Source organism: Etheostoma spectabile, chromosome 19 (genome assembly GCF_008692095.1).
Source record: "Etheostoma spectabile isolate EspeVRDwgs_2016 chromosome 19, UIUC_Espe_1.0, whole genome shotgun sequence".
Lineage (NCBI taxonomy): Eukaryota > Metazoa > Chordata > Actinopteri > Perciformes > Percidae > Etheostoma > Etheostoma spectabile.
Window position 1 is genome coordinate 17,369,788 of NC_045751.1, and position 26,395 is coordinate 17,396,182.

The window sequence follows — 26,395 nt, forward strand, 5'->3', positions numbered from 1 at the left end:
ATCAAATAATGCATACAGAACATGTTACAAAGGTAGGAAACAAATAGGATAAAACAAAAAAGGAAATAAAATATAAGAAATAGTAACAAGCCAAATAAAAGTTAGAATCACCCTAAAAAACAGAAACCTAAATACAAAATGCTACAAACTGCATGCTGTCCATCCAACCAATCAAAAACTGTTAACATGTGTACTATTTACACCAAACAAAAGATAGGATGCAGCCATATCTATCTATCTATCTATCTATCTATCTATCTATCTATCTATCTATCTATATATATACTGTCCATTCAACCAATAAAAAACTGTCAACATGTGTACTATTTACACCAAACAAAAGATAGGATGCAGCCATATCTATATATATCTATATCTATATAGATATAGATATATATATACTGTCCATCCAACCAATCAAAAACTTTTAACATGTCTACTATTTACAACATACAAAAGATGGGATACAGCCCGTATATATATATATATATATATATATATATATATATATATATATATATGTACAGTCGTGTGCTGTCAAAATGCCCGCGAAGACAAAACAGGCACTTTGACATGACCCCGGAAGTGTTCCATGGTTTTCGGGGCGCTAGGCTAGTTTTGCACCTTTGAAGCTTGAAGCTGGTGACGAGAGCTCACTGAGCTGCTTCGTGCGTATAAGCTATTACTACCGTAGCCATTTGTACATTTCCGCCACGTGTACGGCCGACGAATACTCCCAGCTAACGTTATTAATTTGTTCCCCGTTGAATCATTTTGGACCATTTTAATATTACACGTGCTTGAATTTACCTTGGGAACATCATGCATATACAGTGACAAGACAAAGATTTTCAAAGGTGAGTCACTCATGTCCGCATCGTTATGTTAACAAATGGTTTACACAGGCAATGCTGTGTTTTATCATGAAATGTTATTTCTATCATCTTCTAAGAAAGAACTAATTCACTGTCGACTGGGTGATGAGACGACAGTACCGCTGTAGTTTCCTCCTCATTCCCCAGTAACGTTACTCTTCAAATGTGGATGTTGGAGTGAGTGAAAAGTACTGCACCATAAACGACAGTGATTTTAATACTAGATTTAATACACGACTGGTTTCATTAAGCACTATTTCTTTACGTTATTTGCTGCTCTGTTGTTTCGTAGAACGGGAACAGGTGTATCGTAAACATAGCCGTGTGTGGATATAATGTGTATTGTGTATGTATGTAGCCTACATAGTAGCTAACAGTATTTATTGAGACAGTTACCTGCCTTCAGGCACTTTCCATGTGATAAGCACTAGCCGGTGTGACTCAGTCTGGTTTACTGTTAGGACCAATTAGCTTCTGTGACTCATTGGGAAAACTGATGCCTTCCAGGGTTTGAATGCCACCTTCTAAGTGTTAGCCGGCAAGGCGAGGAATTAACGGTGCTCTAAGCGATGTCACGCGTTTTTTAGGCCTCAACGTTTGTTGTCACACACAGCCAACATCTCCTCACTATACGCTAGCTGCCTGTTCCCTGAACACACTGTAAAAAAACAACAACAACAACCGCGGTCTCTGTAGACAGCCCAGGCTTCACAAACGCCAACAAAAACAGTATGTGCCAACCTGCACCACAAACCATGACAGTGTTCCAGCCTATAAGCACCTATAACCTGTGCAGGGCCCGGGTTCGAATCCGACCTGCAGCCCTTTTCTGCGCGTCATCCCCAACATCTCTCCCACTTTTCCTGTACACTGTCACTATGAAATTAAGGGGGGGAGAGGATGACAATGTGACGCAGTTGTTTTCAATGGAGACCAGTGAATGCTATTAGAAGCACTTTTCCGTTGAGGGCTGAACATTACTGGGCAGCCTCCATCTGAGCTTGAAGATATACACTCACCGGCCACTTTATTCGGTACCCCATGCTAGTAACGGGTTGGACCCCCTTTTGCCTTCAGAACCTGCCTCAATTCTTCGTGGCATAGATTCAACAAGGTGCTGGAAGCATTCTCAGGGAGTTTGGTCCATATTGACATGATGGCATCACACACAGTTGCCGCAGATTTGTCGGCTGCAACATCCATGATGCGAATCTCCCGTTCCACCACATCCCAAAGATGCTCATTGGATTGAGATCTGGTGACTGTGGAGGCCATTTGAGTACCGCGAACTCATTGTCATGTTCAAGAAACCAGTCTGTGTGATTCCAGGTTTATGACATGGCGCATTATCCTGCGAAAGTAGCCATCAGAAGTTGGGTACATATGGTCATAAAGGTGAGGACATGGTCAGCAACAATACTCAGGTAGGTGTGGCGTGCACGAAGCTCAATTGGTACCAAGGGGCCCAAAGAGTGCCAAGAAAAATATCCCACACCATGACACCACCACCACCAGCCTGAACCGTTGATACAAGGCAGGAGGATCCATGCTTTCATGTTGTAGACACCAAATTCTGACCCTACCATGACTGTTGCAGAGAAATCGAGACTCATCAGACAGGCAACGTTTTTCAATCTTCATTGTCAATTTCGATGAGCTTGTGCAAATTGTAGTCTCAGTTTCCTGTTTTAGCTGAAAGGAGTGGCAACCGATGTGGTCTTCGTGCTGTAGCCATCTGCCTCAAAGTTCGACGTACTGTGCGTTCAGAGATGCTCTTTGCCCACCTTGGTTGTAAAGGGTGGTTATTGAGTCACTGTTGCTTCTATCAGCTCGAACCAGTCTGGCCATTCTCCTCTGACTTGGCATCAACAAGGCATTTCCGCCACAGAACTGCCGCTCACTGGATGTTTTTCTTTTTCGGACCATTCTCTGTAAAACCTAGAGATGGTTGTGCGTGAAAATCCCAGTAGATTAGCAGTTTCTGAAATACTCAGCCATCCCTTCTGGACCAACAATCATGCCCGTTCAAAGTCACTCAAATCACCTTCTTCCCATACTGATGCTTGGTTTGAACTGCAGGAGTCTTTGACAATTGTCTCATGCCTAAATTGCACTGAGTTGCCGCCATGTGATTGGCTGCTTAGAAATTAAGTGTTCACGAGCAGTTGGACAGGTGTACCTAATAAAGTGGCCGGTGAGTGTAGATGTGACGTGAGCAACCTGTCTAAAAAGTTGGAAGTCTTCTGGTAGCTGTGCCAAGAGAAATCTGTAAATTCCGAATCTCGCAGAGACGGAGAGCGTGGGTATATGTTAGGAGATAACATAGGCACAGGCTAAAACGCTAGTTAAGGTTAGTAATTAAACCTAAACAGGTAATGTAAATCAAAACTGCTGTTTTCAATAAAGAAATTGCACAAAGTAAGCCGATCCACTTTTCCATATTGATAAAAGCATTAAAATGAGAAAAATAATGGGACAAAAAGACATCAAGGGACATTTAGACTAGATCAAAATGTGTGATTAATTGCGAGTTAACTATGACATTAATGCGATTAATCGTGATTAAATATTTTAATCGTTTATAGTACCACTATCTTAAAAATCTTGAAAACTATCTTATCTCAAAAATAGTGCTACGGAGTATAAAGTAATGGAGCCTTTTATACATTGTCGTGTTTCTTTAGAAATAAACAATTGACAAATAGTCTTTAAACGCTTCAGATGTAAAGTTATTCGCTGTCACCGTGACGTCAAAATGAATGGCAGTCAATGGAATGCTAACTGCAGGTGAGTAGGCCTACCAGGTAGCATTAAAATAGCTCCATCTGAGCTATGTTTAGTGGAGGTCGGCATACCCCCTTGTCTATAACTGACAAAAAGGAGCTTGTTGAGCAATGAACATTTGTGTTTGTTGCCGTTTGTGGAGCCTGGGCTGTCTACAGGGACCACATTTTTTACAGTGTCTTCAGGGCACTATAACTGATAGTGAGGAGATGTTGGCTGTATGTGACAAAAAATGTTGCACCCTAAAAAACTTGTGACTTTGCTTAGAGCACCTTTTAAGCAGCAGATAGGCTCAGGTCTCCCGGATTTGCATTTACATGTTTGACTATAGCTAAGTTTCCATCCACTTGTTAATCAAATTATCTGTTCAGTCAAAAAAAAACTCTATTGCGAATAAAGCTGGTGAAAGTGTGTTTCCATCCAATTGTTTTAAAGCAAACATTTGCAAAAACGTTTTTCTAGACAAAATGGAACGTGCCATCTACCAACAAATGATTAATATTGCACAAGTTATAATAGTGCTTATCTGCCAGTTGATAGCAACATATCAAGCTATAATAAGAAAACAACAACACTCTAATCACATTGCTATGATAAAGCAGATGCAACTTGGCTTTTATTTTCCCTCCGGCACCGCTGCGAGACAACTCTTTTTTTTTTTGGAAACATGTCTCGCTTACTGAGCACCTTCCATTTGCTCCATGGGACGTCCCACTGCTTGTCCTAACCTTTGTTGGCCATTTCCTTTGCAAGTTCCTGATAAATCATGGCATATCTTCGATTTTTGCTATCTAAAACAGCCGTTATAGTTTGCTCGTAAATTAATTAAAAAGTCTCCCGTCTCCTTGTTTGTCCACTTCCATCTGTCTTTGTTGACATCCGCCATGTGTGCAGACAGAGCGGAAATATTGGGCGGAAATTAACTAAAACTTCTTCTTTGTTTTGTGGGTGGGTTGCAACCATAATGAACTAAAAAAAATGGCAATTAATTTTTGATTTGGCAAATAACGTTTCCATCAGCGTTTATCGCGTAAGCCATATATCAATCAAAATAAAATCCGGTGAGACCAAATGTATATCCTTTGACTATTTCATACTCATGAAATTCCATCGAATTTTACTGTTTCATGAGGCATTTTTCATTCAAAATCACTTAATTTGGATAAAAACATGTGGATGGAAACAGTTGATGTCGACTTAATGAATAGTAGCTGGATTTACCAGATTCCCCATGTCCATCACAAGTCCCAGACTCTAATTTGGAAATGTTTTTTTTTTTTTTTTTAGGCCTGATTCTCAAGTACAATTTAAGAGATTAGATCTGCTTAAACTTAGGCTGCTATACTTTTTCGCCCCACATACTACGCTATGACATTTTTTTGGTATTTTGGTAGTGTACCTCTGGTTGAACTCTTTCTCTCTCTCTCTCTCTCTCTCTGTGTGTGTGTGTGTGTGTGTGTGTGTGTGTGTGGACATAGAAGATAATGAAGTGTGTTTAATAGTTTTCTGCAGTCTGCATGTTCTCCTGCATTTTAATATTGGGAGTTTTGTACACAATCAGCAGAAACGCCCAGGAAAGTAAATGCTTTTCAACAGTGTGATTTGTGCCTCTGCAAAGAAATTACTGCGTGTGTGGTTGTGTTGCTCAATTACTATAAGTGAGTGTTTATTGGAAAATATAAATTAGAGTCGACTAAGCAATATTGAATTTACAGTAAGTAGTTAGCTGTCAGGACATGAATGAAGGTTTTTTCCAGACCGTGTTTGGTGTTGCTGGGACCAGAGCATATTTTTTTTCATATTTGTTTCGGCTGCTGCTTCTTCGCCACACGTGATCATCTCCCGCCCAAGTGCCTATGTCGGAACCCTCAAGCTAAACAGCCAGTGTTTGCAAAGAAGCATTCTTACACCTACTGAATATGCTAAAACCCTTTTAAACCATCATTTTAATTCTGGAGTGATTGTCCCCACAGTAAAGTTTCTGTGTGAGAGCTGCCTTTACAAAAGCAAATGGGTTTATAAAATTCACGGTATGTTTGGCTCAATGACAATGAAACAGTGAGACCACTTATCAAGTCCACCCTATACATTTTGCTGCTGAAAGAGTGGGTGGAAAAAAATGGAGAACAGGGCTAGGATGTTAAAGCCATAGACAGTTAAAGAAATGGACCGACAGATCCTGTTACTCTGGACGGAGACCAGTGAAGGTTATTAGAAGCACTTTTCTGGTGATAGCTTAGCATTTTTTTTATTTTTACAAAAATGTCTGCCATGAAGCCATAATGTAAGGTAGAAAGTAATGGAGCCTTTTATCCATTGTCGTGTTTCTTTAGAAATAAACAACGGACAAATAGTCTTTAAACACTCCAGATGTAAAGTTATTTGCTGTCAAAGTGACGCCAAAATGAATGGAAGTCAATGGAATGCTAACGGCAGGTGATGGCTTATTGGCATCAAAATGGCGCCAAATGAGCTACGTGTTCCGGACAGAGGCTTACCACCTTGGTTAAAATCCCCCTCCCATGGTTTTGCTATTTGTTACCTCACTTGTTTTAGCTCCGTTGCAGGGGAAAGTTTCTCTGTGCTCACCTAATATTATTACCTCACCAAAGATCTGCACACTGCTGATAATAGTGCTTTTATAGCCAAAAGACAGCATTTATCTGCTGTGTGCATATTGCTTACTTAATCTCAAGAACTAGTACTTTTTTTGTTTTACTTTGTCTATTTATCCGAACTTCTTCTGTCCTTGTGCTGCTGCAAAAGCCAATAAAGCTTATATTATCAGGGCTCAGTCTGTGGGGACCTAGTCTCGCATTGCTAGACCTTCCTCCACAGCACGTAGGAGGAAGGTCTGGCTAGTCCACAAAGCATTCCGGGATGAGAGAAGAACATGCTCTGGTTTATTGGCATTTCTTCAACCCAGTGACAATTGTCTTGGGCGGTGCTAAGCGCCGGACGGAGCGACGGTGCCTCTGCAAAATAGCCTCGGGAAAGAACTTGATTTGGTGGAACGTGTACTTTCAAAGGTTGTTTTAGTCGTGTAACAGAAAACTCAGATCGGACAGATAGTCTAGCTAGCAGTCTGGATTTACCCTGCAGAGATCTGAGGAGCAGTTAACCATAGTCCTCAGAAATCCACCGGAGTTTAAAATGCCAACACAAAGAAAGCGGAATTTGACGGATATCCGGCCGAAAAGAAGCACATCCGGCAGCACCTGAACAATCCCTGAAGTGGAACATCGTGGATATAGACTAGTAGGGACTTTGCTTGGGTTCCAGTTCTAGTCCTCAGTACCAAGTATAGAATGTGGACTGGTAGCTGGAGAGGTGCAAGTTCACCTCCTGAGTACTGCCGAGGTGGTCTTGAGCAAGGCACCTGTCCATGGACAGCGCCCTCGCTCTGACATTTCTCTATTAAAGGATGTGTATGGTATGACACAGTGCATGTATTTGCATTTCTTTCAGGCCTGTTTGTGTGTAATGTGCATCAATTCCCCTCAGGGATTAACAAAGTAATCTCCTTTCTCAGTTACAAAAACAGTTAAAAGGAGATTGAAATGTGGTTCATTTGTGTTTTGAAAGAATGGACACTTCTGGTCATACACGTCATACTTTAAGTATCTCATATCCGGCTCTTAGTGAGATCATACCAGATGGACCTTTGAGGACCATTTGTGGCCCCGTTTTGTCTGTTTTAAACCCTGGACGTTTGCCATGTTTCCCTTGTTATGAACACTTGCTATCAGTTAGGACAAATGCAAAGTGTTTTTTGTTGAATCTTTTCAGTCAGAGAAACAGAGCAATATTAGAAAAGCTTTGAAGAAGCAGGCAGTCAGTTATAATTTAATTATAGCTAAGCCCTGCAACTGTTTGTCGCCATCTGAGTCTTTTACCATTGTCTCTATGATCTTTTAAAATTTTTGTTAAAATCAAACACAGCCATAATTGTTATCACCTGAGTGTCCACATTGCTTTGTCCATGAGTTACTAGAAAGCTCGAATTAGTTGTGCTCAGCTGCCTAACAGTTTCTTGTTAAACTGTAATGACTTTTGACCAAGATGGCAGGCTTTGAAAATATTATCCAGTCCTCACTGATTTACTAGCTAGCTCTAATTAGTTCTGCTCAGCTGCCTAACATTGTTTTTCTTGTCAGACTTTAATGACTTTTAACCAAGATGGCAGGCTTTGAATATATTATCCAGTCCTCACTCACAGAGATGCAGACAGGTTGTGCGTGCAACCAGTCCTATTACCTGGAAGAAAACCGGTTTTGTTTAAACTTAATAAAACATTATGTGCACGTCCTGTGATCCATGGAAAATGAAGGACATGTAAAGGATGTTGACTTAACAATTTCACATTGTGCTGTTATAATGTCCTCTCAGAACAGTGCAGCTGCCTTTGTTTTGGGTTACAAATGTCCGTGTGTCACACCTGCCTGCTTTTGTCTGCAGGCAGAGGAGGTGTCGACTGGCAAGTTTGAGGAAGTAAATCAAACACTGACAACCAAATGAAAACCAAAAAATTGTGGAGTCAGTGGGGAAAAGAATTGGTCAGGCCCCATTCTCCACAGCTGCAAAACACACGGAATAGATTCTTTTGTCCAATTTTGGACTGAAGTTGTGTAACATTTACGTTGAGCTGCATTTTAGAAACGGGTGCAGACTCCCAAAGTAGGATAAATGTGAGTCTACCTCTATTCGTCCTAGCGTTGTCCTCCCAACAAGTAAAAACAAGCGACAAGCTAACCCTAACTAAGCGCAGCCGTCCTGTAGGCTGCCAGTAGCAAGACAGTGAGTGGGGAGAATAGCTTTGCCAGTGAGGAAGTGAGAAGGACCGTACCTTTTCAGTCCTGGTATGTACATAGGGACTGGACTCTCAGATTGTTGACTAATTAAGGCGGGACCGAGTTGTTTCCAACCTCAGGGTGCTGGTTCCAGTGCCAAAACCTCAATGGAACGTTTTCTAAACTGCACTTACTCAGTCAGGTCATTTGATTGGGCCTTTACAAGTCTGCTGCTGTTCCCAGTGGTGCAGTTAAACATAAAAGCTGCAAACTGATTTTAGTTCCTCATTTGACTAATTGAAACCAAAACACAGTATTACAAAATAGAATGTTTTATTGTAAATTAAACTACCCAACAATATAACGGCCTACTTGGTCCAGCTGAAATGTTTAGCCAATTAAACGCTTGGTCGATTGACAGAACTGTTTTGATTGATTCCAGTTTCTAAAACGGGAGAATTTTTCCGGCCCTACTTAATGCAACCTGACTCCATAATTCCCAGACACATCCCACCTCTGGACTGGAGCATTTCTCGGGACACGGTTTTAGACCGCCTCTTACTAGCTTCTCCCAGCTTCTTGCCAGAACGCAGATGCATTCCTGCCTCTCTTAAGTTATCTTTAAGGTTGACCTTTGTTCTCTCCTGTTGCCTTTTGCAGTTTCACCAGAACTTCCTTTATCAGGATGAAGGGACGGACAGATGCTCCTCAGGACCGGTGAGTTATAATTGGATGGAAACTCTCACTTCCTGCTGTTTGCTCTCGACCATAAATCAGATGGTTTTTCTCTTGACCACAGTTTCTGTGTGTGTGTTTTTTTTAAAGGGAATTGTTGCTGACAGACAATAATGTGACAATTTAAATACATTGTGTTTCTTCTAGTCTGTGACAGAATAAAGTCCACCCCATTGGTCACCAGTTGAATGCTTTTGATGCGAGACAGTAGGACATGTTGAGTTTGCATTACATGCAACTTAATAAAAAAATGTTAACAGTGAGACTGATATATATATATAATGCTGCATTGTTTCACACACCCCAGAATCTGTTTTGTATGTGAAGGCAGTTTAAATTTAGCTTGGGAAAATTACAGAATGTTTGTTTATTTATTAAATGGCCCCTGCTGCAGCTGTGTACTCTAAACCCTTTTTCAAGTATCATCCTTTTCCTTCATCTGCAGGGCCTGCCTGGTGGGGGTCTGTTTTTTCTTTCTGGGCCTGGGAACGCTGCTACCATGGAACTTCTTCATGACCGCCTCATTGGTAAAAACACGGCAATTACTTAATCCCTCTAAAGCCTTATTTGCACGGGACTAGTATTACCAGGGGACATCATGTGATTTAGAACTCACCCATGTATGTTGTTTATGTGGCGCATTCACACGGGTTAAGCAAAGTCTGCCTTTTACTCGTTTTACTAATATCATACCCCACATATATCAAAACTTCCCGGAAATGACCTACCATATTTTGCTGAACACCGAGGTCCTGTCATAATATTAGTCCCGTGTGAATCGACACGTCTGTGATTTGGAGGGGTGGTACATCTTTTTTTTTTTTAAAGGTTTTTTTGTTTCCTGTGCCCCTTTTTTCTCCCCCTCTTTTGAGAAGACGCATATGGGATCGTGGGGGGCTTCGGACGCCGCCTAATGTGACCACTAGACCACTGCCCGACCATACGCAACTCTGAGGGTACAGATTGGTGCCCCTTCTCCTGTGTAAATTTAAAAGTGAATTAGTGGGGGGTTTTCTACATTTTTTGACCGGAGGAAATCTGTACCTGAGAGTTGGGTGGCACGTGAGTAAATTCTGATAAAACCACAGGCTTCCGATAGCCGATCTAATTTTTGGATCGGTGCAGCCCTAGTGAAGATATTGGTATCTATGAAACTAGATCTAAGTCATCCATTGGTATCAACCATGTCATGCTTGTTTGTGGGGAAGGGGGCTTAATAACTCACCTTAAGATATCTGAATGAAAATGTTTTTTGCTGGTTTCCCCATGAGTTTCCTCTTTACAAACATGCCAATTGAAAGTGCCCATAATATGAAAGGAAGTGTAACCGCGCCCACTTTCACTTTTCCATTAATATCAAATTTCAGCAAACGCTGTGTGCGTGAAGTTTTGAAATACTGTAACCACTTTATCGGCATTGGCGTGATTAACTGTGACTTTGCGCGTACGTGGACAGATAAGCTCAGATGCTTTTTGAACCAAAATCTTGCGAAACAGTTTAACTGCAGGCTTAACAGCAAAGTGCTGTGGAAAACCCTGATATGTTTGCATGTAAAGATAAATAGTACTATAGATGTCCAGGATAATTCAACAGTGATAATCCAACATCTTTTCTTCTTCTGGGTTTGCAGTATTTCCAAGGTCGCCTAAACTCGACAGAATTGAGAAACGGCACAGTGGTGGTCCTCAAGGAGTACTACTTCAACAACTGGATGACCCTGCTGTCCCAGCTGCCCCTGCTGGTGTTCACCCTGCTCAACTCCATCCTCTACCAGAGGTCAGTGACATGGTTAGACGTTAATTTGCTGACAGAGGATGTTCATATCCGTACCAAAGCTGTGTTGAAAGATGTCAGTTTTTTCCAAAAGTAATTAATCTAATTAGATAGATAGATAGATAGATAGATAGATAGATAGATAGATGGACTAAATGAAATTGGGAAATTACTCTGTTACAAGTATCAAGTTACCAAGGACATACACACATATTCACTCATACACAACCCAAGAATACAAGAAATATACTAGAAATAATAAATAAGATTTTTTTTTTAAAACAAATTAGGGTTGTGTATCATTTATATATCGTTCTGATACCGGTGCTAAAACGATATTTTTTTTAAATGGTGCCTTAACTGTGTCTGAACAGATACTTAAAAAAAAAAAAAGAGCACAAAACGACAGTCGGTGACATTAAAGAATTGTTTGTTTATTGCTAAGGCCATGTAAGGATTTATTAAAAAGGTAATAATAACTTACTTCACCAGCAAATTGCTGTTAAAACGATAAAAACCACTGAATGGGAATATGGTATTATTCAATCACTATAAATGCACCTCGAGGCTTACTAGGTTCAAGTTTGGGCCGTCCCGCTGTTGGAATCCTCTACACCGTTAAGCGGTCAGCATTTTAACCGGGTTTACTAGCTAGCAGTAGGCTAACGTTACCTTACCTGCTGTCAAGTGTAGTCTTAACTAATGTCATGTGCAGCAATGCTTCTATTGCCTGTAACGGCCGTTTCTGAGAATCAGAGAGAAGCGCAGGCATTTAAGTGACACCGAAATGAGGCACCAAAATCTGCATTGCTATCCGGTCCCGTAGATAGCGGTTCAGTTTGATGTAGATGATTTATTGACTGATGTTTCTGGTTTCAGGATGTCGGCGATGATGCGCATCGCAGGTAGCCTGGTTTTTATCCTGCTGCTCTTCATCTTCACAGCAGTGCTGGTCAAAGTGCCCATGGAGGCAGACCACTTCTTCTCTGTCACCATGGCTACTATCTGGTTTATCAACTGTAAGTCAGTGTGACTTTCCAGTAATGCCTTTCCAGCATCTGTTTACGCATCTACAGCATCTGTTGCCCTCTGGAAGACACACCTCTAGACTGAGGAACAGTTTTTACCCCACAGCCATACACAAACTGAACTCTCACCCCCCAATCGCTCTCCCTCGCCCCTCCACCACCACAATCATTTTAACAATGTGAATAACTGCATATGAACTTTATCCAATCTTACAGCACTTTGTCTAATCATATTGTTTATCTATTTTAACAGCTATTTTTGTATCATAATGTGTGAGTATGAGAATGTGTGAATGGGACCACTTTTTTTTATGAGAGACCGAAAGATTTCTTTGTGAACATGCAGTGACAATAAAGGCATTCATTCATTCATTCATTCAATCATTCATGTGTGTAAAAGCCTGACTGAAAGAGAGGCTAAGAGTAGTGTACGTGTGTAAATTTGAGTTAAATCGTGTTGAATTAAATGCTTTGTCTTCGCAGCATTTGGCGCCGTGCTGCAGGGCAGTCTGTTTGGCCTGGTGGGTCTGCTGCCTCAGAAGTACAGCACCATCTTCATGAGCGGCCAGGGCCTCGCCGGGACTTTCGCTGCCATCGCCATGCTGCTCGCCATAGCCAGTGAGCCACCCACATACACACAAAAACCCAGCGGGCGCCTAATCCCCAGTTGCCAAGTAACAGAGGACGTTCAAAGTGAATGCGGAGCTAGTCAAATCAGCATGAAGCCACAAAACAACACCACTCATTTGCTCATGTTCTGAATAGTGTTTTTATTTATCAGATGTCCCTCCCAGAGTTCCTAATTATGAAATAACTTCTGTTTGTCACCCAGGTGATGCAGACTCTGAGACGGCAGCGCTAGGTTACTTCATCACGCCATGTGTGGGGACGCTGGTCACACTCTTCAGCTACCTGCTGCTGCCCCGCCTGGTCAGTCAGCTCCCAGCTCTGCATGCCTACATTACCAACAATCCGTTTAATCCCACCAAAACTGTGCTATCATCGCTTTGGTGACCCCTGACCATTAGTATATACAAATCAGGATATTTAAGATGGCGTTTGCTTACACAGTGTGGAAAAACATCAGCACACAGTGACATTTTAATTAAAGCTAAATAGCAATGTTAGCAAAATGATGTGAATCCTCAGAGGTGAAACGGGAGCTTCTTGGTTGCAATCGGGGCTGCCAAATTGTAAAACTTTATTTGATTACATTTGTTAAATGCATTAGCCAAAAGCATGATTCATGTTTTTATTTGTCGACTTGTATTTCAGCTGAAAGGCCTAATTTGTATTGTCTGGTCTTTCCACAGGAGTTTGCCCAGTATTATCTGAACAAAGGCAGCAAGTATGAGGCGGACACCACAGACGAGTTGCTGAAAGGTGGGATTTTTGCTTCAACAAACTCCTTTTCACACGCTTGAAATTAATGTCATTTGTCTCCCAAGTTGGCACCACAGACACACCCTTCATCATCTGTTTGTATTTTGAAGTGCAAGCTCTTGTAAGATTGAGATCATCAAACATTTATCTGACAGTGAGAGAACATCTGTTTGCTTTTCCACTGAGTCTGGTTGAATTAACTCAATTTGGTGGAACATTATCTCATTAGGTGAGTTGACCCTATTTTTATCCCATTAGAGTCCTGGCAGTGCCCAGACAAAGACCGACCCTGTTAGACATAGAAGCCCCTTTCACACAGCCTGTTCAAACCAGGACTGTTGCGCCTTTAAGCCAACTCGCCGTCTGTCTGAAAGTTAGGAAGATGGAATGGGTGGACAGATTTGTCAAGCTTTTGAGCCGACAGCGGATGTAGTCACAGAGCCGAACCAACGTCTGTGTGAAAGTTTAGGAGATGACATGGGGAGACAGATTTGTTGTATTTTTCAACATGTCGGGACTATACACAGTATGATGAGTCGAACCACAGGCAGCTCAAAAAGTGACAAAGCTGCATTCCATATAGCCAAAGTTATTTCTAACTTACAGAAACGTGTGCAATAGTCCACCTTCTCTTCCAATCGCTCTCTTTCTCTCTCTCAAACACTATTTGTATGTTTGCAATGCAGGAGCTAATGAGAATCCTAAACAAACAAACATGATAATCTGAGAGAATGGGGGGGGGTCGGGGTCGGGCGCCAGTTCTATCTATCGAGGAATAGCAACTTGTGGAGTTCTAAGGTCAAAAAGCACTAACACATCATCTACTTTGTGCTGAAGGCAGAAACTGTTAAAGGTTCAAGCAAAAAAAAACAAGTTAATAATTGACCATATCAATACTCAACTCAAATATCTCACATATATACTGCGTGTGCGTGCGTGCGTGCGTATAAATATTATTCATGTGAAAATATAAACGTGGAATAATTTGAACATATGCAATTGCAGAGAGAAGCACAGTGGAGAATGGCAAGCTGAACGGCCATGCCAACGGCACGGTGACCAGCAACGCAACCAAGGACAGCAGTGCAGCCGAGGCTGAGGTGGAACCCAGTCCAGACGGGCCGAAGCAAGCCTTCCTGTCAATGGAGCAGGTGGAGAAGGGACAAGCTAAGGCCTCGGTCTTAGAGGTCTTCAAAAAGGTGAACCCGGTGGTTAGCGGTTGCTTAGAAAAGTCCATATACATGAGGGATGTTTTTTAATGTTTAAAGCCCATATAAGACGAAAGATTTGCGACGAGACGAGTTAATACTTGCAACTACTTGTAACACGCTGGTCTAGACTAAACCTGCCAATTCATAACCGATGTGACGAGACAGTGTATCGTCTCTATAGCAGGGACTCTTGAAAATGTCCAAAAACAGTTTAACCCTTATGTTGTCCTCCATTCAGCCATGCACTGGCCAGTTGAAAACTGAAAATCAACACGTTTTCTGCCGTTTTAATCTTGTAACACTGGCACTTTTTTTTCCTTCTTTTTTTATACATTTAACGCTTCTTTTCACTACCATGTATAAACACCACTAACACCAATTTATCACCACTAGTTTTACACTTATCTTTGGAACGCATGGTCTGTAAACCTCATTTATAGAAAATTATACCTAATTCTTGTTATCAAAATTAGGTAATTAAAAAGAAACCCAAATTTCTGATAAAGAAATTTTGAAAAAGGGTTATCACATTAATATTCTTAGATTGCATAAGAGGTACAAGGCATTTGCCAAATGGAACATCAACATAAATCATGGATAGACATTTTATAATGCAGGATTAAGAATGTGAACTTAATTATAATATCAATGGAAAGGAGAAAATGAAATGAAAAAATAAAATAATGTAATTTCACATTCGAGGGGAAGTGCAGTTCAGTTTCAGTTAGTTGACACATTGGGGAAGTGTTTTAGAATGCTTCTCTTCCATTTATCAATTTTAAAGACTTTATGTATAGTTTAAATTCATTTAAGAAAAAAATAAAATTGGGGATGATTCTATTCTTGTGGATGAAAATGTTTGCCAGACATAGAATTACATTACAACCAAATTCATTGTTTTTGTTTTGCTGTATCATACAAAATGTAACATTGTCTCTAGAGATAGAATCTGGAAATAATTAAATATTTAGTTTAATCCGTTTGCGGATGTCGAGCCAAAATATCTGTACTACCCTACATGAGAAAACCATATGGTCTGTGGTTTCAACATCACTTTCACTAAATGAGCAGCATGTGGGAACCAGAGGAAGACAAAGGCCACTAGCTTCTCTTTGGCTGCACACCTTTGTGTGTACTTCTGTTGTCACTTCCACCTTTCAGGCTCATTTCTATCTAGATATGTCCTTTATTTTGTCTACATATGAATGTGGATAACGTTGGTGAAATGCTGGCTATAGTTGCATTTCTAATAATGAATTGACGCAAGCAGTGTTTTATTTCTGTGATTCACTGCTTTGCTCTAACGCCACTCCCTCACTTCAGTCACTCACTGGCTCGCTCAACCACATACCGGGCTCGCGGGCGCGCGTTGAGCCTCCGTCCAAAACTCTGCCGTTTCGACCAGTTGACAGTTTGTAGCATAAAAACAAAATAGGTTATGGATCATCTTATTTCAATAGTTTGTAGCTGACTTGACCAGCTGACTTGTCTATTGGCTGTTGAAACAGGTGACGTCCCTTTTTGTTCTAAAACCAGCCTCTGGAGACCTGACCAGCTGAGCCATTAGCTGGCTATTAAATGCCTGAGTCGAGCTGAGACGGGGCCGGTTTAGGTCGCAGCGTTTTTTCCCTGCAACGTTCTAAAACGGTTTCAGCTAGTCGCAATTCTTTGGTCTGAACTGGGCTTAAGTTGTGATTTACTTTACCCAGTAGATGTATAAAATATTAACAAGTTTTCTTTCCTTTTTTGTAGATCTGGGTGATGGCGTTCTGCATTACGTTTGTGTTCACAGTCACTCTGTCCGTCTTCCCTGCTGTCACTGCAGATGTCAAGACCTCCTTCCCAGGGAAATGGGGTAGGAGCTAGCCTCAGTTCCAGTTAAAGATTAGCTCACTGCTGCATTCAATATACACTTAAAGCAACACCAAGTGGAAAGCGGAATTGTGTCCATTATGTCTCATTGGAACTACAGATCCGCTACCCTATCTGGCAAACTCGCATAGCGCGGTTATAGCCGGTAGAGAGCCGCGAAGCGACTGTAGAAGTGCCGTTCACCCTGTTACGAGTCCATAAACCACTGAAACAATTTTGGAAACATTTTAAGGTACAAAATAATCTTTGGTGTTGCTTTAATTGGATGTGTACTGCATATATCTCATGTAAACTCCCAATCCCCTTGTGATCGTCCTGTTTCTCTTGCTGTCCATTCCATCTTCAGAGCGCTTCTTCATCTCAGTGTGCTGCTTCTTGATTTTCAACATCAACGACTGGTTCGGTCGGACCATCACAACCTTGATACGCTGGGTGAGTATCCGATGAGATCACTTCAAGATACACTTACTCTTTGTATATCTATATTATATTATTTATATTATTGTCCCTGTCGAGACCTACGTGGTATTACAGCAATTATTTGCTTCATTTACCCTTTAGGGTAATAATCTAACCAACCTACATGCCCGATAGCTCTTTTCTGACAGCTGGATTCTTACAGCTTTTATTATTTTTATATGGAGCCAACAGGTACAAGATTGAGCCTAGATTGTGATGTATACTAGGGCTGCACAATATATTGCTTTTTTATTGTTATCGCAACATCAGCTTGCCCAACAAAAACATTGCGAAAGGCTGTGACTTCTCACGAAAGACACTCAGGCACTTTTTGTGTTAGTTGAAAGAAAATATGAGAAAATGTAACTTTAAACACTTGTAACTGTCATCCTTTTTTTTAATCGTGCCTTTTATATAACAGTTCAATGTTGAATTTGTTCAATAAAAGAATGTTGGAAATATTTTTCTATTGTAAGTTCAACAAGCGACAGAACTGACAACACTTTATTCAGAGCAAGTAATATAGTTTTCACGATATTCAACAACGTTATTGCATATTTTCCTCATTTCGTGCAGCCCTAATGTATATCAATTCCTATTGTAATTTTTCTGTATCCACTTCATGCAATTATTTCTATTGTACACACAGGAATGTTTGTTGTTATCTGACAGTTTGGCTTTGCCCAAATATCTCTCTCCTACTCCCCACTTGTTCCAAATCTACTTCTTACTCTCCCTCTTTCTACCTGATGTCATTACATCTTGTCATACAGTGTATCTTTCCTCCTGCCGCAGCCCCGTAAAGAGTCTCGTCTGTTCCCGGCGCTAGTCGTCTCCAGGGTGGTGTTCATCCCTCTGCTGATGCTCTGTAACGTCCAGAGTCGCTCCTTCCTCCCCGTCTACTTCAGCCACGACGCTGCTTTCTCTGTCATCATGTCGCTCTTCTCTCTGTCCAGTGGCTACTTCGTCTGCCTTTCCATGTCCTACGCACCCCAGTGAGTTCAAACACTCAATGCTGAACAGATGTGACAACAAACAATAGCACTCTATAATGACAACTGCAGGGCTTTCAAAACTGTTTTCTGAGCTGTTTCCATGTGATTTGTTTCATCATGTGTTTTTTTTTTTGGATGTTTTTTGGTATTTTTTGGTTGCACTTGAATTTTGCATTGTCCTCCTTATTATTGTTGTCCACATTTTACATCTAGGTTAACATCCAACTGCAGGATACAAAAAACACTGTTGTGTTCATATGTATTGTTATTTTAGGCTGTTTCAACTCATGTTGTGTTCAAGGATGCTCCAACAAGGTTTTAAATATATTCAGCTATATAGTATAATTTACTGCACACCTAGGTGTGTAGGATAATGAAATCCACAGACACTTTAAGAACAGGGTTTCCGCGTGGTCTTAAAAGTCTAAAATTTCAAAATATACATTTTAGGCCTTTCAAAAGTCTTAATTATTTGCTGAAGTATTGTGTTCTAGGTCTTAAAATAATTTTTATTCCGTGGTGTTGTAGTTCTTTCTGTCGCTACTCCAAATATAATTTTGTTGTATTACGACTACAAATGAGACCAACATGCAACTTATATTGCAGCCAATTGGCTTTCATGTTCTCGGCGTTGCATTTTCCCCGACTCATGTCCTGGTTCTCCTTCTCCAGAAACAACACAAAATCAACTTAACTTTTCCTGCTACAGATTTCCCACCTTGATCAGAAAACACAGGGGAGACATTTTGTTTCTCTCATTATGACTCTAGAGTCGCTACTCGCTCCAAAGCCAATCGCCGTCTCTCTCTCTAACTTCTCCTTTACTCTGTCACACACACACACACATTTGATGATTACACATACTGTACATTATGTTTCCTGTGACTGCTTCACAATGAAAGCCAACCTGTTTTTCCAGTTGAATGCTTTCAATGTAAAGCAGCAGAAGGAAAGGTTGGGGACATTTGCTGTAACTTAATACAGTTCTGTTACAGCTGTAGGACAGTCCATAAAATCAAGCAGTTTTAATCCTGTGTGGGAATGGCGGACTACCCCAGTAACAATGAAAACTACTCAACAGAGATAGTTAAGGTTTTCCCGGCCATCTTAAGGTTTAGGTGCAGCACTTAAGCCATTTTGGGCAGCACCTAAGACAAACAAATGTAACTAAAAGACTTTCCTGAGATCTAATGGTTGTAGCTGGACTTCTTTAGCAAGTTTTTATCTTTTAAGTATTTTTATTTATCTGCTCTAGCTTTTCCAACGTTTTAGACGAAGATATGGGGAGAATGCTCCAAAATGTGAAAATAGAGACTCAGAACTACCACCAGAGAACACAAACGGACTACAAAGAGATGCCAAATGACCACAGAGACCCAGATCAAACCCAAAGAAAACAAATGACCACAATGAGACGCAACACGACTACAAAGAGACACAACATGTTAAGGGACATTGGATTTTTTTTTAAACGAAAAATGTAACATTTTCTTGAGATTGAGGAAGGATGCCTAAAGCCGTAAACACGTGCACCTAAGTCTTCCACAAAGCGAGGGAAAACACTGATAATGCAAATACATTGTAGTATCAAAAGGGTTTACAGAGCCTCTGTTTGAAGTGACGGATAACATTTCTGGTTTGTAAGTGAATCGAATGACCATGTAGACTCAATCGACCGCAAAGAGACACAAAACGACCACAAAGGGTTTCAAATTGCCCACATAAGACAGAAAGACGAGGTGTTCAAAATCACTCCTTGTTCTAGCTGGGTCTCCATGGCAACACAGTGTAACTGCGCCACAAAACCTAGCCGAGACTCAACCAAAGCAGCAGACACACGGCTGACTTGTGTCCCCCTGTCCCCTGCTCTGTCCCTCAGGTTGGTGGAGCCGAAGGATGCAGAGACTGCCGGGGCCCTGATGACTTTCTTCCTAGCCCTGGGTCTGTCCATAGGAGCCGCCCTGTCCTTCCCCCTCCGAGCTCTGGTCTAGTTCACACACACAAAGCACTACATAGACACTGTGGAGGATTTCCACTTGGAGTGGGAAAAATGATAAATGTCCCCCGCCCCCGCCCCCCCTTTCATCTGTCAGGTACTGTATGTGTATTATGGAACAACCGGCTTGACAACCAAGCACCCTAGGTGACGATGTAAAAACAGCTCTTGAAGTGGTATTGGGCATTAATGACTGACAAGGTTCCCTTTTGAAAGTAGGAATAGGGAAATGGTGTCTGTTAGTCTGACAGCTGGTTTATGTTACTGCTTCTAACCTGAACACACAGGTCGGAACAGATTTCATCTCTTTCTTTTTTTTTTTTTTTTGGTTGACTGTTGAGTGTGTCTACATTTTTAGATATATGTTTGATTTCAGTTTGTTTTAAGTAGTTTTAGGACATAATTCTGAATGTTTTTGATTGATTGATGGCTTGAATTTATACTTTTTGTTAGATTAATGCCATTAGGGATTTTTCTTCCTGTGATTATTTAGTATTTTCTAATGGAAAACAAAAAGCTCTTTTCCTCAGAAATAGAACAAACACAATATTCTTTGTTATATTATACTGTACAAACGGAGAGTCAGAGCCACTGTTGGAAGTGACAGATTAAAAAAAGGATAATTTTCTTTTTTAAATAGACACAAAACGACCACAAAGGGTTTTGAATTAACCGCATGAGACATTTTTTCTAATTCCTGTTCATTTGTTTCTCCACCTCGCCAGTGCAGTGATACAACGCTGCAGCATTAGTTTCTCTCTCTCCAGCATCATGGCGTCTCCTGCCATCTACTGGTCAAAAGACTTGTCCTTCAGGGCTCCATTCCTCCGCTGAGAAAGCTCAACGCTAATCGTACAAGGCTGTTGTGAGATCATAGGATCCTGCATACTGACCGAAAACAGAGGGCAGCATTCAGGTTAATGGGTTGTATGAGCATGTTAACATTCTTCTACTGACCGACATGACCCCGGGCTGCTACTGATGATGCAGCTCTTAGCTAAAAGAAGCAGGTTTTCTTTCAGTTAATTTAATTTTTAACTTCTGACAGCTAGAAGATGCTGTTTTTTTTTTTAGTTTGTTTTCTTTTTGACTAAATGCACCCATGTAATGATGCTGCTGTTGCTGTAAGCCATTTAAAAAAAAAAAAGCTAATATTGTGAAAATGGAGTAAGAGTTAAATACATTCTTATTGTTACCAATGTGCCATGCTCCAGTGATGTAAATTGTTTCAAACTTTGTTGGCATTGTTTTTCTCATTGTAGTAAGACATGTACACAAATCAACTTATTGGTTCAGACTGATAGCATTGAGAGATTATTTAGTATTATTTACATCACAATATGTTGATTTGAGTTTTATTTTTGCAGATCAAGCATTGATTTTATATGCCTATTATTCAATTTTTTTTTTTTTATTGAATTTGTAAGTGAAGAGATTTCTGAGTGTTTTACTGTGCAACATGTCATGTATACATGTATGTGGAGAAAATTTGAGTTGTGGCAGCTGCTGCTTAAAATGCACCAAGGGCTGAGTCCTAATGAAGGGAGATAAGTTAATAGGACCATGTTATTTTTAAAAGGTCAGTTGATATGCTGCATTCATGTGTAGTGGGCATTTTTAATATGAACTGAACAAACATGCATTTATATTTGACTAAATGGTTTACAGCAAGCAAAGTATGGCAATATGAGCCCCCCCAAAAAAGACAAATGCAGCACTACAAGTATTTTACTTTTTATTTATCTCGTTGATAATCCCGAAGTACAGAAACTGTTGATGCTCTTCAACCTAAAAAATATAGATTTTCAGTAGGAAGCTGAAATTAACCATATTTTCCTAGAGAATGTAAAGCAGCATCAGCAATGGCCATATTGAAGCAATTTAACACCGGGATCCTTATGTGTATTTCCGTGTCATAGTTTAAGATTAGTAAACCAATGCGGGTCAGAAGATTTTAAACAATTTATGTTTACATCAAAGGTTCTCAGTACTTGTCTAAAGAATGCGGGTTTGGATTATTTTCTGTGTACTGTAGGCATATATAGTTGCAGGTTATAATAGTATTTGTATTTTCACTGATAGGATGCGGCCACGCACTACTACTTAATGGGATCCATTCATGCCTATGCATGTGCATAATGTATCTTTCTAGAGTTGACTGAATAAATGTATGGTTTCAATTTGCTGTTTGTTGGAAATTATCATTATATACATGGAGTGGCCTCACTTTAACACTGACTCAACCCCGATTTACCCTTTCTCCTGGCCTGCTCCCGATTGTAATTTATCCTGCTAATCTCCAGATTTCATGGCGACATGACCCAAATAGGTGTTTTACAGTTTTTGGGATATGTCCAGACTGTAAGATATCATAGTCGTACTATCTGGCAACCCCAACGACCCCGCGTGGCGTGTGGTGCGTCCATCCCCAAGAGCAAATCATAGTTGGAGAATGTTTGACTGAACTGAAAAATGATTAAACAGCTCCTAAAAAGAAGTATGCGTCAACATGTCTGTCCTCTTGGTGCGAGACATTCCCGTTTCTAGAAGGTCGGTCAGACTTTAGGTAGTATAAGGCGGGAAAATTACGTGAGCAAAAATGCTAATTTTAGCAAACACAGCTAGCTACCTCTGTAAACCATAGACTGTAAAATTATATTTTATATTTACAGTCATTACTTTGCTGTAGACTAGCTAGATGAAGAGAGGGGGAAACTGCAAACAATGGCTCGTTCCTAAAGTGTCGGAGGCCGATAAAGTCACGAAGGCAGAGGTAACTAAAGTTTGTGCATAGGGCCTAAGTGTACATTTTAGATTGATGGGTTTAACTGTCATTAATAGCCATTTAGTTGACATTGTTGTGTTAGTTTGTGTTGTAGGTAACTTAGTGCACATTGTGAATAGGCCATTTCAAATGATAGTCCAGAAAATTCTCCCCCTACTGTTAGTAAAAAAAAAAAAACAGGCTCAAATGAATCATTTATTTGAAATTTAAACAATGTTAAATATATTAACAACTCTGACCACTTTATCAATTTCTTATTTCCTTCACGCAATTGTTTAATAGATTTTTTTTTTCCAACTCAAAATAATCAGTTCACACAGGCGTTATTCACCAGGTTAATCACAAACAGCAAAGGAAACTGCCACAGTGCATGTTTTCTATGAAAAAACACTTATTAGACGAGGAGACTACGATCAAAATGATGAAGTTGTTAATGCAGGACACTTTTGTCATGTTGTAGTCAATTTAGACATTTTGGTCTGTTTCTGTGTCTTCACTCCTTTGACTCATGGAAACCCTCACAAACACTTGACTACTAATGGAAATAAGACTTCCAAAATACACATTTAGATGCTAATTGTTTTAGGCTGCATCTGTAGATATCTGTAGCAAATGAGGTGATGTCACAAGGTTTCCTTAAACTACCACTAGGTGGCGTAATACACTTTAACACGTTTTGTATCCACCCTCCATAAAATGAAAAAAAATAACAGATTGATATGTGGATGACAATGTTGGAAGAAAAAAAAATAGGGGAGAAGCTGATTGATTCGATAACAGAATGCAAATTGTTCTAAAGTGCTGCAAAAAACAATGTTACACTTTCACAAAATAAAACTAGAATGCCAGATAGTTTGCAACAGTTGCCTCAAGTCTTTGGTAGCTAGCAACCCTTAAAACCCCAGAGCACCCCCCCCCCCCCCCCCCCCCCCAGGATAACAAATCCCAAATTAAACCCTTACCCTCCAATGTGTAGGAATTTCTCCCATCTAGCGTTGAAATCATATCTTAATCAACTCTCTCGCACCACTTGGTTCAAAGTACGTATTACAGCCTACCCATGCAGGCCCGGGTTGGAATCCAACCTGCGGCCCTTTGCTGCGTGTCACCCCCCATCTCTCTCCCACCTTTCCTGTCTATCCACTGTCACTCTGAATAAAGGGGGAAAAAAAAAATCTTAAAATAAGTCTCTTGCTCTTTGCAAGTGTAAAATTCCAAGCCCAAAGGAATACGTGGAATTGATGGTGGTGGTAAATATTTATGAAAAAGGCCAAGTTTGTTAACAGGCAATACCGATTTTGATTAAAAAAAAACTAAACACCTTAAACACTGGACCTTTAAAGTTAGTAAACCAGGCTGATAACGTGAGGGGGGGATCCATTTAGAAGAAGCAACACATGCATCGTCTTCTTCTGCACCCTTATGCTGCTTTATGTGTTAGATTTGTGTCACATTTAACCGGAAGAACCACACACACAACATTCAGATGGATTCATTTCCCGTATTATTTATTGAAAACCCAGCAGTCGTCATTATTACCTGTTGTGTCTGTACAGGCGGGGGAGTGGGGAGATGTGGTACACTAAACTAGTTGTCATTCTGTTGTCAAGAAAATAAAAAGGACAAAAAGACACAAAAAGAAGAAAAAAAACACTCTGATATGCTTGAGAATGACACCCTTGTATTGTTTTTTTCATTTAACAGTTTTTAAAAATGTTACACAGGTGCAGCGAGAAGAAAAAAGCATTGAGGAAGAAGAAGAGAGTGACAGCAGTTCAGAGGGAGATAAGAAAAGAAAGACAGGTATGGGTGTGTCCTTTAAGATAGTTTGTGTTCATTTAGTTTCCCCTCTCCGCCAAGTGTTGCTTTTACTTATTTGGGGTTGTGAAAAGCCAACAGGAGACAATCATCCCTCTCTCGTTCTCTGCGTGTCTTCCTCCCTCCGTCCTTCTTCATCGTTTCTTTGGGGGTTGGGCTGTGCGGGGGGGAGTGATGGGCCGACCAGAGTTCATCCCTCCGTACTGATACTTGGCTTTCTTCTCAGATGGCTTCAGGATCTAGGAGCAGACACGTGAATAATAGTTTTTAAATGATAAAATATCAATCTGTAGTGTGTTCATTGAAGAAGAAGAAAAAAAAAAAAAAAGGCTTTGCACAATACAGGCCCAGGGTCGTATGACCTCAGTGATCAGTGTTTTCCCTCGCTTTGTGGAAGACTTAGGTGCACGCACTTGGCAGGGGGGTTAAGGTGTCCTTCCTCAAAAAAATTATACATTTTTCAATTTTGAAAATGGCCCCATACATTTTGTGTCTCTTTGTAGTCGTGTTGTGTCTCTTTTTGGTCATTTATTGTTTTCTTTGGGGTTGTTTTGGGTCTATGTGGTTATTTGGTGTCAGTTTGTGTCCCTTTGTGGTAGTTTTGTGTCTCTTTTCCACATTTTGGAGCATTATTATTACCATATCTGTGTCTATAACGTTGGAAAAGCTAGAGCAGATAATAAATAAAATACTCAATAAGCGTAAAGACAAAATTTGCTAAAAGAAGTCCGACTACAAAGTCTTTTAGTCACATTCATTCGTCTTAAGTGCTGCCCAAAACCGCTCTGGTGCTGCACCTAAACCTTATACTGGCTGGGAAAAACCCTGGCGATGCATTTTTGCCATTTTTTCTAAACTTTGGAAATCAATCCTATCTGTGCTGATATTTAGAGGGGCTCCAGAGGTTTCCTAACCTGATAGGCGCTTAGGCAGAGACATTTCAGAAGAGGAGAGACGGTTTGGGAATGCTTGATAAAAATAAGCTTATTGAATGACTGATTTGACAAGGATAACTCAATGTAATTACAACTAATTCGGGGTCTTGTATCATTCTTTTTTATTTTTGGCAATTTCAAACAATAGCGTGGCTATAGCCAAATAATTGACAGAAGACAATGCATCCTAACAATATGCATTCCTCAAGACTGTATTATTGTCTTCATACAATTCATTTTGGCATCACATCTTTATCTTTATATATACATATTTACACGTTAAATCTACACATAGAGTAAATAGGTGGTGCTATTTTCTGCATTTGGAGTTTCAGAGCCTGGTTACTTGAACACAACCATGTTAGTACTTTGTGGTAACTTCATACCTGGAAGGAGCACATCAGGGTTTCATCCACGCTCATCATGCCGCCGGCGTTGTCAAACTCTCCACAGTAGTTAGGAGCTGAGAACAGAGTCACCAGCTGCCGCTTGGCGAAGAACTCATAACCGTCCTCCACCACCTGGGGGCGTCAGACACACACAACCATCACTCAGTTCTAACACAGACCCCATCATCTGATATGGGCTTCTTTCACCAGTTCCGCTTTTCAACTCCAATATGTAAAATGTAAACGCATGTGGCTGTAGGGCTGCACTCTATGAGGAAAACATGTGATTGTGCGATAGCCTTGTTGAATATTGCGATAATGACATTATTTGCGATATATAAACAAATATTAAAGTGTTTTGTTGCTTTTAGTATTCAGAATTTTGAATTGAATATAAAAGGCAGTGATGAAAAAAGAATGACAGTTACATTTTAAAGTGGAGTTTTCTGATATTTTCTTTCAACTAACACAAAAAAGTCCCTTGGTGTCTTTCACAATGTGTTGCAGCATTTATAGATATGTGTATATTGTGCGTGTTGGTATTGCGATGACAATTTAAAAAAAAA

At 40.3% G+C, this 26,395-nt stretch overlaps 2 protein-coding genes across 3 annotated transcripts in view; one reads left to right on the forward strand and one right to left on the reverse strand.

Annotated features, from left to right (window-relative positions):
• The first annotated feature begins 595 nt into the window (after positions 1-595).
• Positions 596-26,395, forward strand: part of LOC116707192 (equilibrative nucleoside transporter 2) — a 26,823-nt gene continuing 1,023 nt past the window's right edge. Inside the window, exons 1-13 of one of the 2 annotated variants that reach the window (XM_032544468.1) lie at positions 596-857; positions 9,110-9,166; positions 9,630-9,711; positions 10,816-10,961; positions 11,838-11,977; positions 12,470-12,604; positions 12,819-12,916; positions 13,300-13,369; positions 14,375-14,568; positions 16,333-16,435; positions 16,799-16,884; positions 17,707-17,906; positions 19,786-19,897. In XM_032544468.1, coding sequence (XP_032400359.1) covers positions 9,135-9,166; positions 9,630-9,711; positions 10,816-10,961; positions 11,838-11,977; positions 12,470-12,604; positions 12,819-12,916; positions 13,300-13,369; positions 14,375-14,568; positions 16,333-16,435; positions 16,799-16,884; positions 17,707-17,906; positions 19,786-19,897 — 1,398 coding nt within the window. In that variant the 5' untranslated portion in view covers positions 596-857; positions 9,110-9,134. Of the gene's footprint in view, positions 858-8,382; positions 8,490-9,109; positions 9,167-9,629; positions 9,712-10,815; positions 10,962-11,837; positions 11,978-12,469; positions 12,605-12,818; positions 12,917-13,299; positions 13,370-14,374; positions 14,569-16,332; positions 16,436-16,798; positions 16,885-17,706; positions 17,907-19,785; positions 20,504-26,395 lie in introns of those variants that run through there. The other variant, XM_032544467.1, reaches the window with a different exon arrangement.
• Positions 24,175-26,395, reverse strand: part of LOC116707200 (serine/threonine-protein phosphatase PP1-beta catalytic subunit) — a 26,683-nt gene continuing 24,462 nt past the window's right edge. Inside the window, exons 7-8 of the mRNA XM_032544481.1 lie at positions 25,827-25,961; positions 24,175-24,744 (exon numbers count right to left, since the gene is read on the reverse strand). Coding sequence (XP_032400372.1) covers positions 24,640-24,744; positions 25,827-25,961 — 240 coding nt within the window. The 3' untranslated portion in view covers positions 24,175-24,639. The remainder of the gene's footprint in view (positions 24,745-25,826; positions 25,962-26,395) is intronic.